This window comes from Pyrgilauda ruficollis, unplaced genomic scaffold, assembly GCF_017590135.1.
Source record: "Pyrgilauda ruficollis isolate IOZ18807 unplaced genomic scaffold, ASM1759013v1 scaffold27, whole genome shotgun sequence".
Taxonomy (NCBI): Eukaryota; Metazoa; Chordata; class Aves; order Passeriformes; family Passeridae; genus Pyrgilauda; species Pyrgilauda ruficollis.
This window is the reverse complement of record NW_024524044.1, coordinates 6,614,413-6,638,291: the sequence shown is the minus strand read 5'-3', so window position 1 is coordinate 6,638,291 and position 23,879 is coordinate 6,614,413. Positions and strand designations below refer to the sequence as shown.

The following is a 23,879-nucleotide window of genomic DNA, read 5'->3' as shown; positions in this document are numbered from 1 at the left end:
ACTCTTCATCTTCTCCTCTTCTGATTTTCTGCTTCATGTAAGATTCTGAGCACAAAACAATGTGCTCTTCCCCCTTTTAATCTTCACCCACAGTGTACAAGCTCCTTTCCTATCTTTTCCTGTTCTTTATGTGATGCTATTTTGTTGTATTACAAAGACAGTACCAAGTGTTCTTTTTAATGAAAAAGGGGGAAATTCAGGCAAAAGGATTTCTTTATTTTTGACTTTTGTCTCAAAAATTTTCCTACTCTTAGACTTCCTCAAAACTTTATAGGATGTACATAAAAAAGAACTTACCCTTTTTCTGCATGAGAAGAGAAAATGAGCTATTCTCTGCCTGGCAAGACAGAAAAAAGGTCTTGTTTTGCTCATATACTTTAGATTCTAGACAGATAAAAGCAACAGAAAGGCTGACACTGGAAGGGACTTCTGCAAGTCATCTAGTCCAACCTTTTACTCAAAGCAGAACAAAGTTCAGGTCAGGTTGCCCAGGAACTTATCCTATAAAGTTTTGAATATCTCCACAGATGGAGAAGATGATGAAGAATTTTTTAATTCTGTTCAATAAAATTTTCTTGCTTATGATTTCATATAGATGCTCGGAATGGTTTTGAACACATATTTTATGTATGTTTTATGTTTTGACTTCCTACGGAAGTCAGCAGTGACTGGGAGAGCACCGGAAGGTTTTATTTTTCTGACTGTCTAGAGCCTGTTGTAATTACATAAACTTGTTATGAGGAAGAGCAGGGAGAGAAAGTCCTGAGAGGGCTGACATCTAGCCTTGGTTTAAGGCGGACACTTATCTTATCAACCTACTGTTAATAAACTTGCTAAAACAGTAAAGACCCAGATTTAATTTTAACTTGCTTTACTGGCCTGCTTTAGCAATGGCTAAAGGTGATAGCTTGGAAAAATATTAATCAGAGTCAGCTATTTAAAGTCAGACATGTTTTTTGGCAGTTTCTTCAGGAAAGTTCATCTAACAGCCATCAACCATGAAGATTCTTAGCTACCTCCTGGTTTACCGAAGGTTCCTGCTCATTGTCCTCACCCCACTGCTTTTACTTCCACTTCCACTTATCATCAAAACCAAAGTAAGTGACCTGCCTGGAGAGATAATTATTTTGCATCTCTATGTAAAGATTGAGATTCCCAGACCTTTTCAGATTAACAGACTCCCAAATAATTTGAGTTGGAAGTGACCTTGAATGAATAATGATATTTGCATTGTGATTATTTTTCTGCCAATTCAGTGTATTTTCATGGAAATGTAGAGAAGAGAGCTTCAAAAGAAAATTCTGTACTGGATGCATGAAGCTCAGAATCACATACTTGTTTTCTAATGTCTGGACTACATTGAAAATATTATTATTATTATTATTGGACTCGTTTAAACAGCTCTGTATGATTGACAATGGAGATGAATTGTCAGGAAAAGAGCTGCAATTACTTTTTGTTTAATAAAGGATTTTAAGTTCATCACATTTTGTCTGATAGGAAATGACTGAATTCAGTGATCTGACAAATTCCCTCTGGTTCCTAAATATAGCAAAATTTATATTTTTATTTTGCTTGAAATAAATTCTGGTATTCACTAACTCTTGCAACAACTCCAAGCTGATGAAACAGCTATCTAACCATGTCATTAATGACTCTATTTGGTCCAGCTCTGATGCCAGCAGATAGAAATGCAATTCTGTGATGTGTTATCATGTGTGTGTTATGTATAAAAATACATGAAAATTTGGTTCAGAAGTCTTTGCATCACAGTTAGATGGTGGCTACAGAGCAATGTGCTTCACACTCTCACATCACAGTTCCAATGTTTCAGTTTCCTTTCTGAGAGGAAACTCATGGGAAATTCTTAATGTGGTAGGACTTAAGTGAGATGAACATTTGCTAGGTGAATGGATATTTTCAGATTGTTTCATACATAACAAAATTTCTTCCCCAAAATAATGCTGAATGACTTAGGTTTAATATTGTTGTTTTCCAGACAGAGGTTCCCAGAGCTACATCACTGGGCTGCTCATTTCCCAGTACAAAACATCTCTGCTGTTATTGAGTATTTTCATACCCTAACCAGGGGCACTAAGTGTTCCAAACTATTTTCCTTAAAAGCAGAAATATAAATTAAAAACTACACAAAAGATATTTCTAATACTTAGGAAAAACTAGGTTTCACCTCATTATATTTGTGTGGGGCTGCATTTTACAGATGGCATTGAAAATTACTCTCCTGGCAGCAGAAAAAAAAAAAAAAAAAAAAAAAAAAAAAAGATGAAAAAAGGAAAAAAAAAACCGTCCTGGTTTTAAGGAGTTGAAGCAAAAGACACTCGCTAAAATTACGAGCCTGAAAAACAACAACTGTGTTTCTTGTCAGTATTGCATGATACCTTTTTTGTTAGATGATATCCTTGCCCTATTGCTACTGATGACAAAACTTCAGGAGAGAAAACATTTGACCAATTATTGACTGCGAGTACTCCTGGAGTCTTAAAGCTTTGCTTACAGAGGCAAAATGCTTTTGATTTATAGGAATTCATGGCCTGAGAATGCTCCAGAATGACCTAGAAGATGATTAATTGCCCTTGAAGGAATAGGCAGCTGACTTTTTTCCCACTGTTCCTGAGTGACAGAATTGAAATAATTTTACTATCTCTTAGAAAAAAATTCTCTACACCCATTTTACTGACTGTGTTTCATATCTCATCGGGATTGTCAATAGCACATAATAACTACCCTAAATGCAGCTCCTTTGACTCCTACCTTTTTCAGGCGTTGGGAATCTCTGTACTGATGGAGTTGTACTTTTTGAATTGTGATTCTTTTTTTCCCCTTGATGATCAACTCATGTTGTTATTGGTGCCTTTTGTATCCTAGGAAGCAGAATGTGCATACACGTTGTTTGTAGTTGCCATCTTTTGGCTCACAGAAGCTTTGCCACTGGCTGTTTCAGCTTTGCTCCCTGCCTTTATGTTTCCGTTGTTTGGTATAATGGGATCCAAGCAGGTAATCTTTATTTTCCTCTGTTTTATACTGTGCATATGAGGAATCAAAACTCCAAAGAATGAAACACATAATGTTGAAACCTGTCACGCAATTGCATGGATTTGCTGAGTGCTAGTCACAGTAGCTCTGCCTCAACACTTGCTTACATGCTTTGTCCTCAGGACTTGTTTACTTTTTAAAAATAATTTATTAAATAATTTCTTCTAGATAGTGGCTCAGTGTTTAAATGCCAGTTGATGGGAAAATGTTAGGTAGTTATGAAATATCCTTAATATTACAGAGGCAACATGTCACAATAATGACACCATGTGCAAACTGCTGACTATACACCTTTGTGCCAAAGAGATGAAATCACAGCTAATCATAATCTAAGTCTACGCTTAAAGTTGTTATTTTGCCTGTTGGATAGATAAAAAGTAACAAAGACAACATGTAATTGCTGATTTAGTATGTATGTAAGAAGTGACTGACGATTTTGGGCTGTTCTATCCAAAGCTTTATTTTTTATTTTGTTTTAACCATATGCACTTTAATGCATTTCTTCTTGAGTCATTTGCTTAAATGTATTTAATAGTTCCAATGACCTAATTTTGAGAAAAAAGAGTCTCTTTATTTCATAATATAATCTTACTGATTTTTTTTATTAAATTGGTAGCACCAAAGGCTAAAAGAAATTCACTGTTTAATTTTTAAAAATGGGTTTATTTTACTTTTTGGTTTTTGGTACTTTTGTTTCAGGTAGCATCTGCTTATTTTAAAGACTTTCATCTGCTGTTGACTGGAGTAATTTGTTTGGCAACGTCAATAGAAAAATGGAATCTTCACAAAAGAGTGGCTTTAAAAATGGTGATGCTAGTGGGTGTCAACCCTGCATGGTATGTGCTAAATAGTGTCTTGAAGGATAATAATACTTGTGGAAAGCTATGTATTCCAGAAATAATTGCCTACTCCTTTTTCTACAGTAGAAATCCAGCCTTTCTTTTTTACTCAAACAAAGCAGATATTTTAATTTATATGAATGGTATGTAGGTGACACTTTAATATTTTGCTGAACTCCTAATTGAAAATTCCCTGTGGTGCTTCTATTCCTAATAAGGATCCTTCTGAACAAAAAGTAGGATTAGATTGTAAATAATATAGGGGTCCCGGTTCTTGATGGTCGTTGGAACATTCCTACCCAATGCCTACAATATAAAATTTGTTCTATGCTGATTTTATTTCAATAGTGTTTTCAAAATTCTGGACATTCCCAAAAATACAAAAATAGTTCAAGTAGATAGTGAGGGAAAAAACATCATACAACTAAGCAGGTGGTGGGGATCAAAGGATAGGCACTTCTCAGCTGGATGAGGTGATAAGGTAAAAGAAATCACACTCTCTGCTTACTCACTATCAACATATATTTTTGGAAGTGAAAACTCTTGCTTTGCTTGCTTTACAAACTTGCAGAAAGGGTTTAGGCTGACAGAGGAATCTGCCAGCATTCAAGTAAGGCTGCTCATAAGATCCACAGGGCAAGTTTATCTTCCCAGAATACATCATGCTCGTGACACGTTGCCAGGAAGCAGAAAGGAAGCAAATGTTCAGAAAACCAGAAACCCAGGCCTAAAAAATAAGATGCCTCTTAAACGATTTAAATAATGACACTTCATAAAAATGCTGGATTATTTCTATTCATCAGTAATTTGACTGACCTAATTTTAAATATCACCTGTATTTTGATACCTCTTTGATAGCTGGTAGCTTTCTGTTTGGAAAAAATTCTCCTTACATTCTTGTTCTACTGCCTCCTGTTATCTTAAGCTGTATTCTTGTTCTATGCAGGTTTAGTTATTTTGACTTCTCTTTTGAGCACTCCTAAATTCTCATCTTTTAGCTGAAATGTTGAAAGGGAGAACACAAGAGGATGGTGTGCTGTGCTAAGATGAACATTGCTGGGGAACTTGCTCTGAATAGTCAAACCTGAAGCCAGCATCTGAGGATGCCCAGAGCAACTCCAGAGTTGTAACCCTGAGGAAGCATCCTTCATATCGATCACATTTCCTGGTCATGACAAAGGGATGATAAGATTATGATGAAATGATCTGTGAAGGATGAGGTGATCTGTGAAGGTAGATCTGTGATCTACCCCCCTCTCAGCATCTGCTGCTCACTAGCTGTGCCCACGGCAGGCACGGTGCTGCTCTCTGCACCCTCCTCAGCTGCTCACAGCAGAGCCCGGGCAGCCCGGGCACGCTGCAGCCTCATGCAGCCCAGGGCAGAGATATCACTGCACGAGACCTCTGCATTACAAGTCATAAGGGGTGCAGCAGTGAAAGAAAAATAGCAAGAGACTTTGGAGTTTCCGTTATATATTCTTTTGAAGAAACCGATGTGTATCAGAAATATGCGGCCAGCAGGATCAGGACAGGGTTGGTCTCCCAGTACTCAACACCAGCGAGGCTGTATCTCAAATCCTGTGTTCAGTTCTGGGCCTTTCACTACAAGAAAGACATTGAGGTGCTGGTGCAAGTCCAGAGAAGGACAATGAAGGGTCTGAAGCACGAGTCTTATGAGGAGCAGCTGAGGGAGGTAGGGTTGTTTAGTCTAAAGAAAAACTTCTCAGGGGAGACCTTATCACTGTCTACAACTCCCTTGAAAGGAGGCTGTAGCCAAGGAAGGTCAGCCTCTTCTCCCATGTGAAAAGTGAAAGGACAAGAGGAAATAGCATCAAGTTGGGCCAGAGGAGGATTAGATTGGATAATAGGAAAATTTTCTTCTGTGAATGGTTGGTCAGGCGTTGAAACTGGATGCCAAGGGAAGTGATTGAGTCATCATCCCTGGAGGTATTTGAAGATGTGTAGATGTGGCACTTCAGAAGATAGTTTAGTGGTGGACTTGGCAGTGCTATGTCTCTGGTTGGACTTGATGATCGTAAGGGGTTTTCACAGCCCAGATTTTTCTGTGATCCTGTAAAGGCTTTCTTCATTTGAGCTATGCAGTAAAGTCTGCACACTAGCAGAGAAAGGTGAATATGTCTATACAAGCTGCAAGGGTAATAAAATACTGATTTTTTGCACTACAAAGCAAAGAGTGACTTTGTAGTTGGGTATAATGAAATAATTATCCAAGATTTCATGTATAATATTTTTATAACAATTGCCACAGAGAAAATAATGCAGAAAAACTGGGGCTGAACAGAATAGGATATATTTTATTATTTCGCAATCATTTTTAGAGTCCCTCAGTAGAGCCCACCACATTGTACTAAATGGTCACCCGACCATCCATTATACCTGACCATCAATCCATCTAATGCTGGAAATTTATGATGAATCATTTTGGAATATATTAGTGAATGCCTTAACTTGCTTCTGTTTTTTAATGCTCTTGCAAGTTCTACTAAAATGGCATTTTCCTGCAGTGTGAAAATTCGTATTTAGTGTGCTTATTCTGACCTGTATTTTCCGTATAAGAAACAATTCCTCCTCAACTTCTGTCTGCAGACCTAATCCAAAATGCCTAAATTAATGGGTTTTATACTACTGATGACAATTTGTGTTGAATCAGGTCTGTGACTTGCTGGTCTACAGATCATTTCATCATTGCAGTTAAAAGTGCACAGGGAAAGACTAGGTTCCCCTACTGAGAAAAAAATCCAGTTTGAAATGTTGTTGACGTTTAAATAAAAGGCTATAAGAGACATTTTGATGGTATTTTGACATCATCAAGTAATGTTTACGTGATTTTTATATAATATCTATATTGGCTTCATGTACTAAGTAAAATTGACTTTTTTGTGAAGCTTCTGATCAAGGATATGCAAAGAACTTTACAAATTGCACAGAAGTCTTCTGATGGAAAGATGCAAAACCACCATCCCTCCACTAAGTTCTCTTGCTGTGATGATGTATGGCAGGTGTTTAATGTCAGTGACAGCACCTTGGAACAGGGATTTAAGAGGACTGTTCGCATTTCCAACTCCAAGAAATGCATTAAAAACAACATTGTAACCTGTATTCTAAATTTACAATCCAACTTCACCAGATATGACATGGAATGTTTGATTTTTCAGTTGTTGATTCAATTCAGTGCATTGCATTACTATTTGTAGTAAACTTACAAAAAGTTGAGCCAAGTGCAGATTAAGGAGTTGTAATGACCTTCCCTTTCCCATTTAATAACAAAGGTGACATTTATTGAAGCCCAAATAATGGCTATACTTGTCTTGGTGCTCTGAATAAGAACTAAGTTTTGTACCTCTTTCTGAATTTTTAATATTTCTTCCTATAACAATTGAACTGGTATATCTAGAGAACTTAACTGTCTAAGTGATATCTCCAGGGTTTTGACCTAGACCGTACAATATGAGATTAATAGCATCAGCAGCATAGCCATTTTAACTTTCATTTGAATTTCTTACTCTTTCTTCAAAGATGGTTCAAATGCAGTGTAATTCAGTAAATAAATATTATTGCTTCTGCTTCACTTTAAAACATATTTCAACCTCTAAAATATGATAATTTCAGTGTCTTTTAGATCAAGACAATTACAATTCAAAAATGTTCTCAGAATTACAAGCTTAAAATTTTCAGTGTTTCAACTTTTCTGTTGACAAAGTTCTCGTTTATATTAAATAGACTGATGATAGGAGGTGTTACTGTAGCAGTCACAGACTCTTCTCTCCTATTCCAGGCTTATGCTGGGTTTCATGGTTAGCTGTGCTTTCTTGTCAATGTGGCTCAGCAACACCTCTGCTGCTGCCATGGTGATGCCAATCGTAGAAGCTGTATCTCAGCAGATCATCAGAGCTGAAGCAGAAGCTGATGAGCTGGAGATGTCCTGCTCTAACGGCTCCATCAACCCAGCCCTGGAGCTGCACGGTAGGCGCAGTTCTGGCTTTGCCACCCTCACTGGGCAGGCAGGAACGCAGCAAGGACAGTTAAATGCCGGAGGAGCGCTGGCATCGTCTAGTGCTTCACTGTGAGACTTCTCTTGGATTACTGTGTGCGAGCTCTCTCATGACCACAAAGATGAATTAAAACTGAATAGGTGCAGGAGCTGGCAGCTGGATGAGAGGAGGGGAGAGGGGAAGGGGCTGGCTTATCAGCCTCATAAGATGGCTGGAAGGAAATATGACTCCAGGCTATAGATACGCTAAGGATGAAATGTTAGCACATTTAAAGAGCTCTTTAAGCTATGAGATAATGCTGGAAGAACAACTGAATCTAAACTGATTACCTACACAGTTGGATTGTAAATTAGGAATATTTCTCCTCATGAGAAGATTCAGATTCTGAGGAACAGGAGTCATGAAGGAGTAGGGCCCAAATCAACTGTTTCTGAGATTGGTGCCTGCAAATGTATTGATGGGATAATGTGAAGTAAGTGCATGGGATGAGACATTGATGGAGCCTTTCCAGTTTTACTCCCTCGAATGCTTTTCTGTCTTTGCATCACTGTCTTACAGAAAATATAGGAGAATGTGAAAACCCAGATTGGAAAGAGAAAGAAAAACCAGTTAATGGGTAATTGTTATTAATTCAGTAAATTCTCTTCTAAGAATTAATCTAAACAGAATATCTGTTTGCTACAATACCTGCCTTTGTTTTTCCAGATATAGCAACAATGTGGGTAATACTGTATGCACAGTTGAAAAGGAAAATGAAAAAGGAAATGAACAGGTACTTAAAGTGTCTTTTTATTATGCAGTGAAACTTAGTTTTAACCTAAATTGCACTTCTATGCCACACCTAAAATGGCACAGGTTGTAATGAAGATGGTTACATGTGAATAAGAAATATACCTGTAGTCAGACACATGTATGAACTTTGCTTGCATAGCTACTTCATTACTGGCTTTGTCCTCCCATTTTACACAAGTTAAAGCAACCTCACCTGAGTACAAACTCTACATATCCGGTGTGTGTATATGTATCAATCTATACAGAGGCAGTTCTGTAAAGACTGAGACAAAACAGGAATGGGAGTTCAGGATTTCACTCTGCCTCCTTTTCCTTTACATGAATAATTGCATTACCAGTGTAACTGTGAACCAAGCCACACTGCAAACAACTATATTGCCTGTAAATTGTCTGGCTCTTCTGAGATATCCTCAAATTCTATTTTTGTGCCTGATGATGAGCCCTTCTTATACATTAATCAGTGTACATATTTTCTAAGCAGAACCTACCACCTGCTGAAGCAGAGAGAAAAAGCAGAAATGACAAATACAGTGGGATTTTCAAAGTGATGTGTTTATGTGTGGCTTATTCTGCTACCATTGGAGGACTGACCACTATCACAGGAACATCGACTAATCTGATTTTTGCTGAGCACTTCAATTCGTAAGAGACTATATTATATTATTTGTATTCGTCTTAGTCCAGAAGTTTAACATTCTTTTTTGAGCTCTCACATGGCTCCCCTAAAACACATTAGAAACCTTGCCCTTTGATTTGATATTATTTGATTCTAATACTTTTTAATTTTTTTTTTTCTGAGATAAAATGAAATTGCCTGTTTTTATTTACCTTACACAGGGAAAGTCTGTAAGTGATCTGCCAACACATGCAACAAGATGACCATTGTTTGGTTAAGTAGTACTTTAGTGTTTCAGTAGCTGTATGGAAAAAGATAGATTTTTCTTAGAAGGAAAGCAATACTTGGTATGAATAGAACAAGCACTATCTAAAGATCTGTTATTAATTTTTAAGTACAGCCGGAAATAAGTTCAGTCTGCTTAGTAAAGAGCATCAGGAGACTTTCAAGAGGCTAAGCACTGTTGAAATGAGAAATCTGGGTCTATTAATCAACAAAAAAGCAAATAATTTCAAGGCAGTCTGAAACTTTGCACTCAATGGAACAATGTTTTAAGTTTTCCAAAGCATTTTCTAATATTCATTTTCTTTCTTAAGTAGAAATGCGCTGAAAAGAAAATCGGCAAATTTTGTTCCAAACCCCTTGAAATCCAATCGTTCTTGCTGATATTTTTTTTTCTTCTGCAAACTACCATTGTCAGTAATAGTCCTACTGAAATTCTGAATAAAAATAATAAAGAAAAATCCTTTTTTTACTCCATCCACTGTTTTGTATTGCACATGACAAAATTGTTGAAGACCAGTTATGGGTAGCATTTGTAGAGTTTGCCTGTGAAGAGTTTACTGTTATTGGCACTAACTCACTGTAGGAAGAGGATTGTTAAAATCAATGACACTTGTATGTTTTCCAGAGGAAATAGGTCTAGAAAATAAATCAATATGTCCTGTCCATCCTTGCTTCAGGCAAGACCTGTAGTAGATAATCCAACAATAGCAGATAATCCAACCAGAACTACGTAAAAGATTATTTTAAAAAAACATTTAACTGATCATCCATTCTACCTAGGAATATTTGCTCTGGGGATGAAGAATACCTAACTTCAATATTCAGATTACTAGAAATACTTACACCAATATCCATCCCTGGACAAACTTAAACAGTAGAAGTACAAAACTAAATAATAGAAGTTTGAGGTTTGCTTCCACTGTTGTCTTCTACATTCATTGGAGCTTTTTCATTTGAGTATATTTTCTTGTGCTAAATTCTCATCTCAAAAAAATTCCTTTCTTTCAAGTTCTGTTTCTTTATAGTCCTAACAGAACTTAGGCTATGCATGGCCCTCCCTCCCCTACTGAACTCATTTCAGACACACCTCAGTCAGTGTCAGATCTCCAGACCTGTTGCTGATCCATTGCTCAGATAACTGGCACAGCTGGTTCCTGTAGTGGTCATGATGACAGGAAGAGGATGGGAGGGTGAGGCAAGAGGATACCACAGACCACCTCGTGCTGAATTCTGCTGCCAGTCAGAAATATTCTCCCTCAGAAGCTCTTTCTGGTAATTCTCACAAGTCTTCATTCCTTTGCAAAGGTGAACTAAACTTTTTTTTTTTGCTTTCATCCAGACGCTACCCAAACTGCCAGTGCATCAATTTTGGATCCTGGTTTATCCTTTCCTTCCCCATTGCAGTTGTTATTCTGCTGCTCTCCTGGGTCTGGCTCCAGTGGCTTTTCCTTGGGTTTGAGTAAGTGAATATAATCAATAAAACTAAAGGTTATTGATATAAAACATCATTTGTACCCAGAATAAATATTGCATCTTAGTTTAATAGGCTCAATAGGAAGAAAATGCAGCAACAGTGATTTTGTGACCTTGATTAGTATGGCTCAATCTCTGGATGGACAAGAATTTTCTAAAATAAGAATGCTGGACTATTCAGCCCAGTGTGAAAAGTCCATACCACAAATGGGTGTACTCACTCCTTTATAATATACACACATCATCATTAATCAGTGCATGTGTGCAAGACAAAAGAATACTGAAATAATATACTTTTTTTTTTTACTGGAAGAGTCATAGGAATACATCCTTTATTGGAGTGAGGCATTGGTTTGAATATTTGAACAATGTCTGTTATAAACTAGATGTATTTGTAAATGCGAGATAAGAAACTTCTGCTTTTCCTAAATTTGTATGTGGTGGTGTGGTAGGGTTTCTGTGTCTCCACACAGCTTGGGCTTTTATGGTTTTGGAGAGAACAATACGTCTTTTGGGGTGATTCTTCAAAGCCTTTTTCTCCATGAGTTCACTAACATCTGGAGAGCTAGGTGGGACACCAGTCTTCCAAAATTACATGGCTGCTTGTGGTGCAAGACAAGAAAAGTGAGACTAGTTTTAAGCAGACAGAATCATCCCATGCCTACCACTCTATAGGTGAACATTTATAGTTTCATTTTTCTTGACTGTTGATAATGTTCTTTTTAACATTGTATAAGAGACTTATCTAAGAATGAAAACCTGGCTTGTAGCAAATATCCTGCTGATCAGTATGTAAACTACTTGTGTGAGAAAAACTTTTTTCATTCAAAAACAAAGTAAAGCAAGGCCATAGATTTAAAGACACTCTCATTAAAGAGAGTTATATATTTGATTCTTTCAATTAGTTCACATGGTTAAAGTTTTATTCTTCCTGGCCAAATGAGCTGGTCAATAACAGGACACATTTTGTTGCTGCCTCTGTCAGTTTCTACTAGGCATTGTCAATTAATTCCAAGATGCTCAGTTTGGTGTGTGATAACTAAATGGGAGATACTGCATTGTAGAGTGACAAAGTTACATTTGTCAAGTGCTATTGGAAAGGTTGGACACTTTTTTCTGTATACATTAGTATCTCATAATTCAATATTGCTGCTTTACATTCTAGTTTTAAAAACATGTTCAAGTGTGGCAAGAAGAAAACAGCTAGAGAGGAGGCCTCATCACAGGTGATTCAGGAGGAGTACAAGAAACTTGGACCAATTAGGTATTTCAAACTATAAATCTGCAAACAAGAGCAGGTAAATCTAAATGTCAATTCAGGAAAATTTATAATTCATTCTACTTCTGCTATAGCTACCCAGAAACTGTTACACTTGTCCTGTTCATTCTAATGACCCTCCTGTGGTTCACCAGAGATCCTGGCTTCATCCCAGGATGGTCTTCACTTTTCCCAAAGTAAGTGATCTCTTTTGATAAACCAAAAAGAACTGTACTGTGCCTTAACTACATACCTTTTCTTACCAATTTTCAGAAATTAAAATACTTTCAATGTTTCAGAAATATGCCAGACCAAACTTGTTGCAAACCTTTGTAGTGTATACAGAAGATAAACCAGCGACTTCACATATATTTGTGAGCAATAGGTGAAATGTGTAAAACCCGTTATAGGATAAAGTAAAGTGCCTCCTAAGAGGGATTGTTACTAGATTTTTGGCTTAATATGGTGAGGGAGAATGCATTACTATTGATGCCAAAGTACCCCACTTCCTCATCAAGTGTGAAATTCAAAGAATAAATCTGGTTAGGATTTTTCAATCTGCTGCCCTTAATGACAGCACACTTATAGCATAGAGGCCAGCATCCCCTGCTTTGACAGCTGAAATTAATGATATAAATCACTGTCCATTCATACATAACTCCCTTAAAGTCATAGTTTAACTGAACACCAAAAAGTCAAGAACTATTGTAGGGGTTTTTTGCCTTCTGCTGCAACTTTTCCAGGATCACCTGGATTTCTTTCCCTAAGTAATCAGTCAGTCTTACAGGAACTTATATTATTGTGATATCTCCTTTTCTCTTGCTGCAATTACTGTAATTTCAGTTCTGTTTTTCTGTGATAAAGTTTTGACTTTTGCTCTGGAATGATGGGAGTGGTGGGAGTTGCAGGATTGGGACAAATGGGATTTAATGCTGTTTAGGTCCTTATGGGTATAATATTTATTACAGGCTATCCCAGTTCTAGACTAGAAGGGTAATTTTACATTTTGTTTTCCTGTGTGTTTGTGATAAATGACATATGAACACACATACCTCATGCCTTCTCTCTTTAAGTACGTTTCCACCACTTACACACCTTCTCAGTGCTCTTCCAGAAAGTCTGGGAGAGAGTTTCACAAGGAATAATTGTAGCAGTTCCGAGATTTAAAGCGTAACACAAAATTATTTTGCACAAAAAATACCATTAAAAAGTGTATTAAAAACTAACTGTTTTAAAATTATTTACTTTTAATCATCAGGAAAAAATTGAAAAAGAACTCTTGTTTTTCCCTTATAACAACAGCAGAGCTGATGATCAATGACTCATATGAAACACTATACTCTTGAAGGGGTTTTGGAGTGGTGACCTAATTAAACAATCAGCTAGCTAAGCAATCAGGCTGGGTTGGCTTCACTTCCTGCTCCTATTAACACCCAGCATTGTTTAAAGGGCTACATATTAAACTGAAATACAGGCACTGTAAAAAACCTTTCAAATATGGGACTTAGGGTTCAAGTTATTTTTTATTTTCATCCAGAGAGCTAAATATTCCTATTTGAAGCTGGTTATCATTGTCTGAGGATGATTTTGTTCACTAGCAGACAAAAACAGAACATTCTCAAAAATGAGCAGGGTTACAGGCTCTGCACAGGGATGTTACTTTGTGGATGCCCTCTAATGTTGCCCTTGGAAGGAACTGCAAGCATATCTGTGTCATATCACATTAGTCGAATTATGTTGCAATTTGGGTGAGGTAACCTCACCCTTTGAGAAACAAAGCTTTCCTTACACACTTTAAGAGGAAATGAAGCATTTCTTACTATTCATACCCTGACTATTTCTAGATAGATTTAATTTATCAATGAATTATATTAATAAGCATAAAACCAGTAAATTAGGTTAATACTTTCTGAGCAACAAAAACTTCTCAGGGAAAATAAACGAGTGGGGCATAGGGTCAGCACAGGTACAGCTGCGAGCAAGGCATATTCTTAGAAATAAAACCCAAACCAAACAAGAGCAGCAACAAAGAAATCTGAGGGAAAAAACCCTCAGATCTTAGGAACTGTATTTCTGACACTGTGATGTCCAAGAGGCTTGTAGCAGTGCACTGAACTGCAGATGACATCTCTTACACACTTGTTCCCTAAGGCCTCTGCATATAAAATTGCTCAGCATTTTGGACCTAAGTACAGAGATAGGGATGTGCACAACTTCTTTAAGTTTATGGTACAGGAAACGCCTATAAGGAAATATTCTCCACCCTTACAGAAATCTGATAGCAGATTCCCACAGGGTTTTGTCCCACAGTCTCAGAAGGCCTAAGGGAAGTTCTGCCACCTGAAAAGAGCTTTTACCTTATGAAAAGTCACAACGTTGCTCCGAGACTAGTGAGTGCGTCCTATTAGGTGGGAATTGCACCACCCTCAGGGCCTTAAACCAGAAAGGGCTGTCTGATCCTTTATTCTAGCATGCTGAAGATCAAAAGAGTCACAATGTTCTGTGTGTTAAACCTAGTAGGAATTTACTTTATCAGAACCTGAATTTCCAGAAAGAAACCAGGCTTGATGTTAGGGTGGCACAGCCCAGGTTCCTTATATTTTGAAATTTGCTAATTTCCTTGATAGTCATATCTGTTGTCAAAATGAAAAAAAACCAAACTAACATATTGCTTTCTGTCAGAATATGCTTCCAGATATCTATTTTCGTCTCTGTTGGATTAAAAAGCTCTTCTGTGCTTTAAAAGTATATGTATCTTGTGATTATATCACCTTATAAGCTTCACTTGAAGAACTAAATTAAATGCTTAAATGTTTGTTTCAAACAAAATTTCCCATCCCTGTCGCCACCCACGTTCATGTTCTCAGACCCTTGTGTGCAGTGTCACGTTACTGAGTACCCCCTTAACATGCAAACACTGATCTTTTTGAAACCCCAGCAGAAATACCACTATTTATTTATGCTACCTTCATGCTTCTTAAGAGCTACTTTTTGTATTGTCAGCAAGTTTTTAATCCACATTTCTGATGTAGCAGTGTTGAGTAGAGCCCATTATTTCCAGCTTTATCAGATGCCTTTCAAAAATACATTACCTCTAGTTAATTTTTCTTAAGAAAAAATCTTATACTTATTAAAGACTAACCCTTCTTTTGCTGTCCTGCCCTGCACCCGTCACCTCCTTCTGTGAGCAGACGGCAGGATGTTTTAATAAATATTGTACAACACTACAGAGAGCAGCACAGGGTAAAAATGCCTGTTTCCTCCCCATCTGTTGATAGCACATGATCACACATCATTTCTGCTACAGCAGTTTCCTTCCACGTCCTGGTCTGATTCCAGGCTGTCGGATATTAGCTTCAATTAGAGGAGTTCCAGGTTGGCCTTTGGCCTTTGGGTTCATGAGCCTCATAAGAAACAGAAAGTTCAACACTGAGCTGCAGCTGATTACAGCTGATGTAGGCAAGGTAGGCTTCCCTCACTCTTCTACAGATTATTGCCTGGATGTACTGTATTTTTTTTCATGATTTATTGCTTTCTTTACTTCTAATACAAGACCACTATGTATTTTTGTCCACAGCCATGTTCTCTACAGTGATCTCAGTTGGAGTCTTTGTGAGATCTCTTGAATCAACAGGTTTTCTGCTTCCTTATAGCACAATCCAATTTGCAGTCTTATAAGCAGGTAGATGTTGTATATGCAGTCATATTGTAACTTGGATAAATAGGCTTTAAAAAACGTTTATCTCAAAATTTGATAACGATTGAAAAACTTCTGTTTGGAATGGCATCTTGTGTGTGTCCTCATAATAGTTTGACTGGTGATAGGATGTTATGTGTGTCCCAATCAGGTTTTTTGAGAATGGTGTTTTGCATCAGGAATACTAAATTTATGAGCGAAAAGTTGTACTCCATTGTTCAACTAGAGTGCAAAGTCCTGCACCTGGGGAGGAACAATCCCTGCAGGAAGGGGGCTGCAGGGTCACCTTGACAATGTTTAAAACTACATGGGAGGGAGCAAAGAGGAAAGAGTCAGGCTCTTAGTGGGGCTCAGTGACAGGATGAGAGACAATGGGCACAAAATTAAACTTACAGGTTGCCTCCTGAACATCAAGAGACGTTTTTTACCTGTGATGGTGACCCGGAAAGGTTTTTGATTTTCCATCCTTGGAGATATTAGGTCTGAACCTAGTCCTGGGCAGCTGGCTCTGAGTGACTCTGCCAGAGCAGAGGGGGTTGGACCAGACAAATTCCTGAGGCTCTTTTCAAACTCAAACATTATATGAAAATGGAGCTGCCTAGAGGAAAGTGACAGCATGGATTGTTTCTGTATCTAGATCTCGCTTTCCTTCAAAACTTCCAGCAAGCCTTAAAAGAATGTAGGGTAGGAAACAAGAGGAAGAGATTTTGTATCTCCAGACCTGGTGTATCTGGTCCTAGGCTAAAGATGATATACAGGCAGAACGTCCTGCCTTAAGATACCAGAAAAATATAGTAACTTTTTTTTTTTTTTTTCAAAATGTATTTTCTATGCAGGCAGAGACTAGGAAGCAGGAGACAGAAAATATTACAGAATCACTTCAACTTCTAGGGCATCTTCATTTTGTGACAGTGTTAGCTAAAATTATGCTGGTTTTGGTGTAAGTCAGGTATGCCTATTAAGGTTTTGTTTGAATTGCACCTAACAAAGCAAAGGATTAGATAATTGTAGCACATAACTGAGAGAATTGTTTTTTGCTTTCAGTGAAAAGCTCTGTTTCAGTACAAAATATTAAACTGCTGGGAAGATCTGATGGGAAGTTATTATTGGTCCTACTGTAGCTGAATATTTAGAAAGCATATGGTCTGAGGCTGAGAGAACAAATATATTGGTGTGTTGGTTCAGAAAATCTTACAGAAGAACTTGCAGAAAATAGAAAAAAATAACAAGGTTAAGAAAATGTTTGCATAGCTTTCTTCAGTAAAATTTATTTTCATTTTAATGACCATCTTAACTGAAATAAGACAGACTGGGATATGTCATCAGCTAACATTGAGTAACAGACTTGGATGTGTTAAAATGGCCTTACAGCTCAGCTTGGCACCTTGCCTGATCTTGGGGCTACTCTTTACAAGTTGGAAGGATATTGAAGCAGTTTAAGAAACAGTAGTTCAAGCAGTTCTTAGGTACTGGAAATGACCAAAACAAACATGACTCTTGTGACTGTGACCCTAATAACAGCCATAGGCAGATGACAATAAAGTTCTGCTGCTTTTCCTCAGCTAGAAAATGCCCTTTGTGGGTATGCACTGTGCGCTTTAAGGCCTCTTAAACTGACTCTATTGCAGAGCATATTAAAATTATTAAATTTATCATTAAACTGTGAAAACTAGTTATTTAAGCATCAGCTACTTCGGAATATCCCCCATCAGCTTATTTCTGTGTGGCAAAATGACACACGTTTACTCAAGATGTTTATTTATGAATTTATAGGACCTGCACCAAAAATTTCTATAGATCTGAGGAGCTGACCATGATTGTCTGCCAGGTGCCCACCCAGCCACTTTGTCACTGCCTCTCCTCAACAGGACAGGGCAGAAAATAAGGTCAAAAAGCTTCTGGGTCAGGATAAAGACAAGGATAACTGATTGCCTATCAGTTACCATTATGGGCAGACTTGATATGGGAAAAATTAGTTTAACTGCAAATTAAAAATAGAGTTGGATGGTGAGAAACAAAGACGAATACTAAAGCACTTTCCCCTCGTTCTCTTTTTTCCAGACTCGACCTGACTCCATTCCTTACTCCTCTACCTCTTTTCTTCACACCTAATGGTGCAAGGGATGAGGAAGAGAGGATTATGGTCAGTCCACAGCAGACTGTGGACTTTCCTGCCACCCTATCCTCTTCCTCTCTCCTCCCCTCCTTCTCCTGAGTATATATATTTATGTGGTTTTTTTCTTGTTGACTTCTCCTTAGATATAAAAGCTATATTACGGATTCAACAGCTGCCTTAGTGATAGGCCTCCTGTTCTTTATTATTCCAGCAAAAACATTGCCTAGGACATCGAATCGAGAAAACAGTTGAGTATATTTTGATGTCGATTTTACTACAATAAGGTATCTAAGTTGTTACTGTAAATGTAACTTATTGCACTGGTTAGAGGAATGTTGTTAAATACTAATGTTGAAGACTTAATAGAGGGTATAAAGCACTGGGGTGTAAAGCATCCCTGGTCTGGAAGTCAGTGCCAACAATTATACAATGTGAGCAGCAGGAGCTAGTGCTGTGCAGGAAGCTGCTGCCTGCAGCCCACAGACAGTACTGGAAATCACCTGCCCATTGACTTCAATGGGCTTTGAAATGGGCTGCATGGAGCCCAGCTAGGCTTATGTTTTGAAAATGTTACTGCTTAATTAGGCTACCCTGTAAAACCCAAAACTGTACATTAATTCATTATCATGTAATTTTTCTTCTGCAAAATGGATTTTTTGTTTAAAGTACACCTCTGGCTTATCCTCTTTATGAATTCAGTTGTGCTGGTGAAAACAATGGGATCTAGGAGTTCACAGAGAATGGAAGGTCAGAACCTAAATGAGTCTAAGTGAAACAGCATTTTCTCAGCAATCTGCCTGAATAATGCCGTTTTACTGAGTAAATAAAACTCACTGGTACCCTACAGCTGTCTTCCACATAGGGAAGGAGAGGAAAGGGGCCAGTGCTCCACTGGTGGAAACATCATTGCTCCAAGCAGTGACAGTTTTCCCCAGTTAAAGATCTGTCCCAGAAAGCGCAGGTTGTTTCTGTCAGAGACCTTGTTCATGTTACAATGATAAGGTTTTTGTCTTTGAATACTTTCCAAGTACTTCATCAGGGTGATTACTTCAAGAGCTTGTCAATATGTTTTTAAATGTTGGTTGGGGGGGGTCTATATTTTTTTTATTTTTTTTTCTCTAGCTGTTTCTGGCTACATTCCACTGATTACTTGGAAGGAATTTCAGTCATGCATGCCCTGGGAAATAGCTATTCTTGTTGGTGGCGGGTTTGCACTGGCAGACGGCTGCGAGGTAACGCAATTTATAGAAGATACTGAACAAATAACGTGACCCAGTCAAGAGCAATTCAGACATGCAGTGAATTCACAGTTATTCTCTTGTTTTAGCAAGTTATTCTGAAGTGATATTGAACAGCATAAATGTGATGAATATTCAAGATGTTCAGAAAGAAGGTTTAGAGAAAAAGAAGTCTCCTATGGCTTCCAAGACCATGCACAGTGATGACTACTGTTTCTTGTTTAATTTAGATCTGATGGGGGCAGGGGTTGTGATGACACACTGTGTCCAAAGCCTTAATGTCACTGAGATAATTCCCATGTGGAGCCTGATGGCAACTCCAGTAAATCAAGCAGCTTTGGACCTAGACTCTGGTTATGAAGCCTAATATACTCATATTACCATTTTCTGATTAAGACTCCTCTAACCATCTCAGAGATGCAAATATAAATAAATGGAATATAGTTTGCATGGGGTCCTATAGGGCACCACTGAATTAGAAAAATGGTCTTAAAAACATGTGGTAGAAATATGGAAAATATTTCAGATTTTTCTCTTTTACCTAAATACTTCAGTATTAGCAGATAAGTTCTGTTTATATACGATTTAAAATTTTTTCCTTTCAGTGACTTGCTAAACATAATCATGTTCTCATGTTCCTTATGCAGGTTTCAAAACTTTCTGAGTGGGTAGCAAGTAAATTGACCCCTCTAGGATCATTACCCTTGTGGCTGATTATCCTGATATCCTGCCTTATTGTCACTTCAGTAACAGAAGTAGCCAGCAATCCAGCTACCATTACGATCTTTTTGCCCATACTATCTCCTTTGGTGAGTATAACAAGCTTATTTTTAATCAGAATCTACTCTATCATCTATGTAATAATGTAGCTGCTCAAAGAAGCAGTTTAAAAAAGTCTCAATAAAATACGTCATGCTGGTTTTTTGCTGTCCTGTATTGTGCATTGGATATTTGATTGCTTTAGGTGTTTCTAACAAGAGATGCTGAAAAATTAGTAAAATTAGATAAAAGTTCATTTTATGATTTAAACCCAGATGGCAATCAAGCTACAGGCAGCTGCTCACTCACTCCCACACCAGAGGAGTCCTGGACAGAATTAGAAGGGGAAAAGCTCCAAAACTCATGGGTTCAGATGCAGACAATTTAACAGGGAAAGCAAAAGTCCCACATGTAAGCAAAGCAAAACAAGTAATTAATTCACTGCTTCCCCTGGGCAGGCTGCTGTTCAGCCATCTCCAGGAGAGCAGGGCCCCATCACACGTGACAGTTAAGAAATGCCACCACACCGAACTCCCCCTGCTTTATATGAGCACAATGCCATATGGTATGGAATATCCCTTGGTCACTTGGGGTCAGCCGTCCTGACTATGTCTCCTGCCAATTCCACCCCAGCCTCTCATCATTGCGGCAGTGAAAAAAATAGGAAAGGCCTTTGTTCTGTGTAAGTACTGCTCAGCCAGAAGAAAACAACCCTATATTATCAACACTGTGTTCAGCAAAAATCCAAAACATACAAGCCACTGTGAAGAAAATTACCTCAGAAAACTCCAGTGCAGTTTAACATATGAAAATTTTTGCTATCATTACTGTTTGTGAATATTTGAAGCTCTTAAAAGGACAGTTTTCTTAGGGTTTCTTCCAGACTGCATCTTCAACAAAAATGGTTAACACTCCAGGTTGTCACAAAGAGAATAGAGGGTTAATAGATGTGTTTTGTATGTAATTCACATTTCTTCTGTCCTTAGATCAATTCTGTTCTTTCTTCTCATCATCTTTATCAAAACATCTGATCCTATCTTCTTCAAAACTTCTTGATTGTCTTCTCGTCTGCAGCTTTTCCTCCTGACCAGCCTTGACTCATGCTAATGCCTTTTCTCTTTCTTCCAAAGAAATATTACTTCTCTTTTCACAGAATTACAGAATCAGTTAGGTTGGAAAAGATTTGTGAGATCATCATGTCCAATCCTTGACTGATAACCACTTTGCCAAATAACCATGACACTAAGTACTCTGTCCAATTGGTTTTTTCCACAGATGATGACTCCACCACCTCCATGGGGAGCTCATTCCAATGTTTAACAACCCTTTCACTAAATAAATTCTTCCTGATGTCCAACCTGAACCTCCCTTGGTGCAGTTTGAGGCCTCTTGTCCTATCACTAGTTGTCTGGGAGAAGAGACTGACACCCACCACCCTCCTTTCAGGGAGTCGTAGAGAGTGATAAGGTCTATCCTGGGATGCCTTTTCCCAGGCTGACCACCCCCAGCCCCTTCAGTTGTTCTTTATAAGGACTTGTGCTCCCAACCCTTCCCCAGTTCTGTTGCCTTCCTCTGGATATGCTCCAGCCCCTCGATGTCTTTCTTGTGGTGAGGGGTCCAGAGCTGGACAAAGCACTCAGTGTGGCCACAACGGTGCTGAGTACAGGGCCAAAAATGCTGCCTGGTCGTGCTGGCCTGTTGATCCAGGATGGCAATGGCCTTCTTGGCCGCCTGGGCACATGCTGGATCATGTTCAGGTCCCGTCAACCAACACAGCCAGGTCCTTTTCCACCAGGCATCTTTGTAGCCTGTCTGCCCCCAGCCTGTGACACTGCCTGCAATTGTTGTGACCCTAGGGCAGGACCTAGCATTTAGTTCTTGTTAAACCTTATCCATCCAGCCTGTCCAGATCCCTCTGCAGAGCCTTCCTACTCTCCAGCAGATCAACACTCCCCAACAGAGTGTCGTTCACAACTTTACTGAGAGTACACGCAATCCCTTCATCCGGATCATCAGTGATATACTGTATACAAATTCAGCTTTATCATCTTTCTTGCAATGTTTTTGCTTTTTGTGCTTGTGTAATGTTCTTAAAAATTGTTTACCAAAAAAGGTGTTTTCTCATTGTTTCAACTGGCAGTTCCATTCATATTTCATTTATGTTAATATAGGAAGTTTGTATTTCTGTATTTAATTTGGCAAATGCATCCCTTGACAGCTGTACTCTCTTTCATTTTTTGGTAGGCTGAAGCCATTCATGTGAACCCACTTTTCATTTTGATACCTGCTACCTTGTGTACTTCCTTTGCATTCCTGCTTCCTGTAGCAAACCCAGCCAATGCCATTGTGTTTTCATATGGTCATTTAAATATTATGGACATGGTGAGTTTTAAGCCAAAGTACTAAAGGGGATTTTTGGCATTTAAAAATTTTTTCTTCATTGTCTTGATGCATGTTTCTGCTTTCTTTTTCCTCTTTTTTAGGTGAAAGCTGGCTTGGGCATTAACATCATCGGAGTTGCTGTAGTTATGCTTGGGATTATGACATGGATAGTGCCTATATTTGATCTCTATACTTACCCAAGTTGGGTACCCAACATCCCATCTATAAATGGCACTGGGCTGTAAAAAAAAAAAAAAAAAGTTTCCTTTTTATTTCTCATATGTGGTGAGTCACTTAAAATGCTTTCTATCACCACAATGATAAGGATCTACATTACTATAAATGCTGTATTTCACAGTCCTAGAGACTGATGATCCAGTCTGAGAGTCTAATCAGGAAGAGTGCTAGACTTTCTAAAGAGCATAGTTAGATCAGGTTTCTAATCTAGTTCAGCTAGTCTGAATTTTTATATCTTCATGTTATGAAGGAAAAAATAAATGTGCATAGCCATTATCACGGGCAATTTGCCCCCATTCTCAGGGTAGCAGTATAATTAAATTTAGATTTTATTATTTCAAATACAAATCCTTGCTATTACTTATTTGGGGGTTGTCAGAGAGCATGTTGGTTTTCTGTTTTCTAGATTCAAGCTCTGTTTGAAACAGTGTTGATCACAAACAAAAGATCAGGGAGGGGACTGTCTTAATCCCACAGTTTACAGACCAGTCAAAAATGCACAAATAATGGAGAAGAGCGGCATGACCACTTACACAGCACTTTATCTATTAAGCACCTTCTAACCTGGAAGGAGAATGCATACTTAAGCATATGTTTATGCTACGTCCTCCCAGAACCTCACTAAAATATGTTGTTGCTCTCGTAAAAGAAAAAAAGTATATATTTCTCTGGATAGACATATGTTGATTGATCTGAGCTGATCTGTACAAATGGAGACTAAATTTTCATCATACCACTCTGCCAAAAGTAGGTATATCTGCTTGAGGAATGAAACCATAAGACAGTGTTGAAGATTTAACAGTCAATCTATCAAGCAAGTGAGGCCCATGATATCTGCAGGACAGGTGGCACTTTAAGGTTACTAGACTGTGTTAACATTGTAATGTTCTAAACAAAATAGTGTAATGTGGTCAGAATGTAAGTTGGACTTCAAAGATATCGACAAGTAGCTATATTCTATTTGGTTGTTACACATTTTTCACCCCACAGACTATAGCTTTACTTGTTGTGAAGATCTGTGATAATTTGTAAAGAGCATGTAGTCTGAATGTAGTCTGAATGAAAGCTGCATGTATTTAGATTGGATAATGCCTTGGGACATCCATATGATAGTTGTAAA

General features: G+C 38.1%; 1 protein-coding gene across 1 annotated transcript; it reads left to right on the top strand.

Annotated features, from left to right (window-relative positions):
* Positions 1-992: 992 nt before the first annotated feature.
* On the top strand, positions 993-22,767 carry SLC13A1 (solute carrier family 13 member 1). The gene is made up of 15 exons (XM_041471516.1): positions 993-1,097; positions 2,887-3,015; positions 3,754-3,890; positions 7,690-7,877; positions 8,465-8,522; positions 8,612-8,678; positions 9,177-9,340; positions 10,939-11,058; positions 12,238-12,336; positions 12,426-12,527; positions 18,287-18,390; positions 19,266-19,375; positions 20,029-20,190; positions 22,385-22,522; positions 22,624-22,767. Exons 1-15 carry the CDS (start codon positions 999-1,001, stop codon positions 22,765-22,767), a joined length of 1,821 nt encoding a protein of 606 aa, XP_041327450.1. The 5' UTR covers positions 993-998.
* Positions 22,768-23,879: the final 1,112 nt, after the last annotated feature.

Coding starts and splice junctions, on each gene's coding strand:
- SLC13A1 (XM_041471516.1), top strand. CDS start 999: ATGAAGATTCTTAGCTACCTCCTGGTTTACCGAAGGTTCCTGCTCATT. Junction 8,679..9,176: donor ATGAAAAAGGAAATGAACAG/GTACTTAAAGTG, acceptor ATATTTTCTAAG/CAGAACCTACCACCTGCTGA. Junction 12,337..12,425: donor AAGAAACTTGGACCAATTAG/GTATTTCAAACT, acceptor CTTCTGCTATAG/CTACCCAGAAACTGTTACAC.